General features: G+C 41.6%; 1 protein-coding gene across 1 annotated transcript in view; it reads right to left on the bottom strand.

Moving 5' to 3' along the window:
• Positions 1-4,510: 4,510 nt before the first annotated feature.
• Positions 4,511-7,090, bottom strand: part of LOC143034551 (thromboxane-A synthase-like) — a 71,859-nt gene continuing 69,279 nt past the window's right edge. The window contains exon 12 of the mRNA XM_076200759.1: positions 4,511-6,104. Within this exon, the coding sequence (XP_076056874.1) occupies positions 6,024-6,104 (81 nt within the window). The 3' untranslated portion in view covers positions 4,511-6,023. The remainder of the gene's footprint in view (positions 6,105-7,090) is intronic.

Here is a 7,090-nt window from a genome sequence, read left to right as displayed (position 1 = left end):
ATGAAGCTGAAGTAAAAAGGGAAGAAACTGAGAGAGTTAAGATAGAAACTGAAAAGGCTAGAATAGACAATGAAAACCTTAGACTTCAAGTTAACTTGCAAGAAAGTAGACGAGTGCTATCAGACTCTCAACTCGTGCATAGGAGGCTCAATTTTGATGTAGTACATAACGCCAAATTGCTTCCTAAATTTGATGAATCACAGGTGGGTACTTACTTTAGAACGTTTGATTAATTATCAGTGGCCGAAGCAGTATTGGCCTGCATTGTTGCGAACAAGCCTTAGAGGCAAACCGTTGAGAGTTTATGGTGCTTTGGAGGATTCACAAACAAAGGATTACGATGAAATCAAAGCAGCCATCCTACGAGCCTGTGAATTAATGCCTGAAGTTTATAGGGTAAAATTTAGGAATCTAAGGAAGCAATCTAATATCTCACACGTTGAATTTAGTAGAGAGAAAAGAATGTTATGGGACCAATGGATAAGATCCCGTAACATAATGGAGATTATAGGAAACTAGCTGAGTTAATGTTGATGGAAGAGTATCTGAGATCCATCCCTAAAGAGGTGTCCTTGTACCTTCAGGAGAAAGAAGTCTCAAAGTTGGAAGAGGCTGCAATCTTAGCAGATAAATACGAAATACTTAAACCTGCTGCAGGGAAATTCTCAGTTACTCCAAGGGGGAGAGAGGAACAGCCGAGGATCCCACAATCAACCTCCTCAGGTGGACCTACAAAATCCCTAGAGGTCAAGAAAGGTGACTATAGTAAGTCATCGTAGATAATTTCATGTAGCTATTGTGGAAGGGTAGGCCACCTGATGAGGGATTGTTGGCACAGGAGAAGGAAATAGAGGGGGTTAAACCCATAGTATTATTAAATAGATGGGACACCCACATAGAAAGTAAAGTCCGAGAGGGGGAGGACGAAGAGGAGACCACCAAAGTAGTGGCCCTCATGAGTAATGCTGCCACAGACGGCATGGAAAAGTGATGAGATGAAACCTCACTTGAGAGGTTATGACCCGTTCCTTTCTCAAGGAACAGTCACCATAAAGGGAGAGAAGAGAAAAGGGGTGACCATTCTGAGAGACTCAGGAGCCCTCCAATCAGTAATGCTGAGTAGTTTAGTAGAAAAACCTGTAGCAAAAGGGAGAGTAGTTATAGGCTTCCTAGGAGGCCTAGCAAGGGTGCCACTGGTAGAGATAGATATGGAATCGCCTCTATATGAGGGGCAGGCAAAGATAGGCCTAGTAGATCAGTTGCCAGTGGAAGGAGTTGAAGTCATTCTAGGGAATGACTTAGTGGGTGGGAGGTTGTGTCCCACACCCACATGGGAGAGAAGAGAGAGAGAAGGGTCTAAGGAACAAGTGAGGCCAATAAAGGTCTTGAGAGGGGAAGGCTGTGGAAATCCTAAATGTAAGGACAGTCTGAATCCCGAGGGAAAAATCCCTAGTGAAAGTACCCAAGTCGAGACAGAGGTGGACTTGAGGTTCCTGTTCCGTGAGGAACGAGACAGCGAGTCGGAAGTGTCTGACCTGACTCGTCTGTTTATGGGAGAGAAGAAAGGAGATGAAAAGAGTCTAAGTGACTCACACAGAAAGGGAGAGAAGAAAGGAGAGGCAAAGAGTCTAAGAGACTCACACAGAAAGGGAGAGAAGAAAGGAGAGGCAAAGAGTCTGAATGACTCACGCAATAAGGGAGAGAAGAAAGGAGAGGAAAAGAGTCTAAGTGACTCACACAAAAAGGGAGAGAAGAAAGGAGAGGAAAGGAGTCTGAGTGACTCATACAGAGAGGGAGAGAAGAAAGGAGAGGAAAAGAGTCTAAGTGACTCACACAAAAAAGGAAAGAAGAAAGGAGAGGAAAGGAGTCTAAGTGACTCATACAGAAGGGGAGAGAAGAAAGGAGAGGAAAAGAGTCTAAATGACTCATGCAATAGGGGAGAGAAGGAGAGGAAAAGAGTCTAAGTGACTCATACAGAAAGGGAGAGAAGAAAGGAGAGGAAAAAAGTCTAAGTGTCTCATACAGAAAGGGAGAGAAAGAAGGAGATGGGTAGAGTCTAAGTGACTCACAAAGAATTGGAGAGAAGGGAGAAACAAGGGGTCCCAGTGTCTTACAGGGAGTGGGAGAGAAGGAGGTGGAGGCAATGTGCCCCCGTGGTCTACAGAGAGTTGGCTCCGATTTGAGAGACCGGAAGGAAGGAGTGGTGAAAGTGAGTTGTCAAAGGAATATTATTTGGAGTCGGGAGTACTATTCCGCAAGTGGGTGGATAGTACCTGCCCTACTGATGACGCAGTATGGTCTGAAAGGCGACAAATAATGTTGCCGAAGGTCTACAGGGAAGGAGTTATGCGGTTAGGGCATGATAATTCCTTTGCAGGACATAAAGGTGATCCAAGAGTGATGAAGTCGGTGGAGGCAGTGAGAAGTAGGTTGACCTCATGTTGGCAGAGAGCTAGAGAAACCTTAAAGAGTGCTCAAGAGCGAGTGAAACAAAATTATGATCGGAAGGCGAAAGTGCGAGAGTTTAAACAAGGAGCAAGGTTCAGCGACCCATATGACGTGACAAAACGAGTGAGGGAACTGAACTATGTGGTTGTCACTCCTGGTAGGAGATGGAAGCAGCAGTTGTGTCAAATCGGTGTGTTGAAAGCGTACCAGGAGAGGGATAAGAGTGATGTGGGTGCGTCGGACGGTAGTGTGCATGCCGTCTCCATCGTGCCTGAGGAAGACCAGGACTCGACCTTCCCCACTTTCGAGATGACGTGGAAGGCGAATGCAGATGTGTGGCCACAGATGGTGAGCCAGCTGGGTCATATTTCGGCTGAGCAGCGAGGGGACCTACTGGAGTTGCCGAGACGATACCAGGAGAGCTTTCGGGATGCCCTTGGGAGGACCCACCTGACATTGCATGACGTGGGCGTGGTAAATGCGACGTCCATCAAGCAAGCTCCGTATCGTGTGAACCCGCAATAAGTGTCTATCATTGAGGAAGGAACAAAGTTCTAGTGGACTGAGACTTATAACTCCGTTTTGTTCAAACTAAGAGTGTTAAAAAAAAAAAGAAAAAAAAAAGGATTTGCCATCAATGATCTTAGCAATTAAGTATTTTGTTGCGCATGTTCATGTTGGTGCCCAGGTAACGGTTTTCACAGACCACCATCCCTTGAAGTAACTTAACAAGTTTAAAGATGAGAACCTCTGCTTAACCAGTTGGAGTTTGTTTTTGCAGGAGTATCATTTAGACGTTCGTCATCTATGAGGGGAAGTCAGTGTGGTAGCCGATTGCCTGTCGATATTGTAAGCATATTCTCCCTCAACTAAAGAAGAAGAAGAAGAAGAAGAAAAATAACCTTAAAGAGGGAGGTGTCACGTATATTCCCATATATGTAAGGTTGGAATAGATTTATTACTTTGGATAACGGCGCCACTCGCGATTGCGTGGGTGTCCGATCACAGAGAATGAGTACGAAGGACGCGTGGGAAAGAAACCCATACAACTAGCCGTTGCTCTTCGTTTTGCGTACACTCAGCCTAGAGCGGCGCAGAACGTTTTAGTTAACTTGGCCAATCAGGTTCAATCTCCATAGACGCAATTCCTATGGACCAATCAGAGGATTTTTGTAGGAGGAACCAGGACGCCTTGGGCGTGTCAGAGAGAATGAGTTTTGAGGAGAAGTGTGTGCCATGTAGAGGTGTGTCGCCTCGGAAGGATTGTCGGCTGATGTAAGTCCTCTGTACTCCCCCTGTATTAGTCGTAAGATAGTTAACTCAGCTAGTGTTTCATGTAGTGTTTCATGTAGTGATGTGAAATGTCTATGGTAGTGACGCGCGAGACCTAGACAGTGTTTCCCTTGGTAAATTTTAATTAACTAATTAATTTTCTTTCACCCCCGTTAAAAGTTTTCGAGCGGGAATCTTCTGATTTGAAACTTATTTACTCATTTGTATGTTCAGTGATTGTAATCATTCATGTAATCCTATTAACTTTAATGAATAGTGTTAAACTTTCCAACTGTGTTTTTTTCTTCACTTTTTCACTATACCAAAAAGGGAATGGCGGCCTTGTAATTTCTTTAAGTTACCCAAAGACTGGGGTCTTGGGAACTCATTCACTCTTACTATGTGTTACGAGTCAGAGAGCCTTACAATTTTTATTTGAGATATCCCAAAGTCATGGGGTCTCGGGAACTCATTCCATTCACTCTAAATGTGCTACAAGTCAGATGTGTGAGCGAGATTCGTAACAATATATATATATATATATATATATATATATATATATTCTTGAATGTATATAAGGCCCTCATGCCCTAAAATATTCAGTAAAATATATATACATATATATATATATATATATATACATATATATATATGTATATATAGATATATATTATTGCAAAAAGAGCAGAAACTTTAGCGTAGAATTGTTTTCTACACCGTAAAAACGTATCTTTTGGGGGTACAATATTTTATAAGGAACATAATTACCAATAAAAGTCATATATTTTGATGTACCATTTATTATTTGATAACTAGTTATATGATTTTTAAACAACAGCTTCAGTTTTTAAATGTTTTGAACAGCCCGCTGATATGCAGAAAAATGTTCCTCGTGCAGTTGCCACATGCCACCATTTCTCTACGTTTTGGCACAAAATTCTACGAAACGGCAACCCTGCCCCATAACCATATACGAGCATATTCTGATACCCTATCACTCCAGGTACTTGGATTACTAAATTTCATTCCCCCCCCCAAAAAAAAAAAATTGGTTAGGGTTAAGGGTTAAAGTTAGATGGGTCATGGTTAGGTTAGGGATTATTCACGAACTCCTCCTAGGTTTTTGCAGATAAGCCCCTAAAACCATATATATTCTGAAACCTTACAACCTAAGGTACATAACTATCTTTCATTTGTCTGTCTGTCTGCTTGTTTGTTCACGAACTCCTAGGGTTTTGGAGATAGACTCCCATAACAATATATATTCTGATACCCTATCACTCCAGGTACTTGGATAACTATATTCTATTTCCCCAAAAAATATTTTGGTTAGGGTTAAGGGTTAAAATTAGATGGGGGTATGGTAAGGTTAGGGATTATTCACGAACTCGCAGCAACGCGCGGGTAATTTGGCTAGTATATACATATATATATATATGTATATACATATATATATGTATATATACAGTATATATATATATATATATATATATATATATATATATTATAATTAAGTAGTAGCCTCTGTCTGTCTGTTTGTTCATGAATTCCTTCTAGGGTTTTGGAGATAGACCCCCAAACCATATATATTCTGATACTCTATCACTCCAGGTACTTGAATAACTATATTCAATTAAAAAAAATGGTTAGGGTTAAGGGTTAAAGTTAGGTGGGGTATGGTTAGGTTAGGGATTATTCACGATCTCCTCCTAGGATTTTGCAGATAGACCCCTATAACCATATATATTCTAAAACTTTATAACCCAAGGTACTTGGATAACTATCATTTGTCTGTCTGTCTCTTTGTTCACGAACTCCTAAAGTTTTGGAGATAGACCCCCACAACCATATATATTCTGGTACCCTATCACTCCAGGTACTTGGATAACTATATTTCATTAAAAAAAAATTAGAGTTAAGGGTTAAAGTTAGGTGGGATATGGGTAGGTTAGGGATTATTCACGATCTCCTAGGTTTTTTGCAGATAGACCCCTATAACCATATATATTCTGAAAACTTATAACCCTATGTACTTGGATAACTTTCATTTGTCTTTCTGTCTGTTTGTTTGTTCACGAACTCCTAAAGTTTTGGAGATAGACCCCCATAATCATATATATTCTGATACACTATCACTCCAGGTACTTGGATAACTATATTTCATTAAAAAAATGGTTAGGGTTAAGGGTTAAAATTAGGTGGGGTATGGTTAGGTTAGGGATTATTCACGAACTCCTAGGTTTTTGCAGATAGACCCCTATAATCATATATATTCGTAAAGCCCGGTATAAATCATTCCGGACCTACACTCGTTTCTTGAATGTGACCCACACTCCTTGAGACGGGTTGGTCAGAACTGTTCTTGTCACAGTAGGCAAGGGATCCTGAAAGGATGAACATTAATGTAAACGTCAACTTTCAGAAAAGTGTTCCATTATCTAACATTTCTAACATAATCTAGCCTTCCGCCAAAATTTAAGTCATACTTTTATTCCACTTAGTATCAGACGATTTTGTTCATCTGGGGAGAAACTGCCTCTGCTAGGAAATTCATTTAAAAAGTTCCTTTTAACTTCTTTCCAGAAAGCTATTACTTCACTCCACTAAAGGAAAATGCAATGCTACAATGGCTTACAAATTTACCCTATGAGGACAGGCTTAACTTCAGTCTCTGGAAAGACGCAGAGTGCGGGGTGATCTAACAGAGGTGTTCAAGTGGATCAAAGGCTTTAACATGGGTGACGCAAGAAGGGTCACCCTATTATGACAACAGGGCATGACTCGCAGTGATAAATTTGAATTGGACAAATTTAGATTTAAGAAAGGAATAGACAAGAGCTGGTTTACTAATAGAGTGGTCAACGAATGGAATAGACTTTGCAAACATGTAGTGAGCGCTAAAACTATCAGTTGTTTTAAGAAAAGGTTAGACAGTTTTATGGACGGGGATGACAAGTGGTGATGAACATGGAACTGCCTAGTGTAGGCCTTATGGTCTCTTCCCCGATGGGCCGCGAACTATACACTGGACCAACCAACACCATCGTCGACTTCCGGTGGTGTACCTTTGGGTCATCGCTCTTTTGTAGTATTCTCCCACCGGAAGAACACCTGGGAGCCGACTTCCCTTCCGACTTGGTTGGATATCCCCCACGACACACACGAGCATCCATACACTCACATGCTACCGGGGTCTAAGTAAGTGGGGAGATGAAGTTCCAGCCCTTGTCTCCATGCTACTGATACTTGCCGACAACGTAGAGCAAAACTCGGGGCTGTCGAAGACCTTGCACACTTGCACACACCATATCACAAACAGACGTGTCTCAGGATGCTCAGTTCTCTGCACTAGCTGTAGGAACTAGTTCCA

Source organism: Oratosquilla oratoria, chromosome 17 (assembly GCF_046742065.1).
Source record: "Oratosquilla oratoria isolate Oo_2021 chromosome 17, ASM4674206v1, whole genome shotgun sequence".
Taxonomy (NCBI): Eukaryota; Metazoa; Arthropoda; class Malacostraca; order Stomatopoda; family Squillidae; genus Oratosquilla; species Oratosquilla oratoria.
The sequence above is the reverse complement of the archived record's forward strand: the minus strand, read 5'-3'. Positions and strand labels throughout refer to the sequence as shown.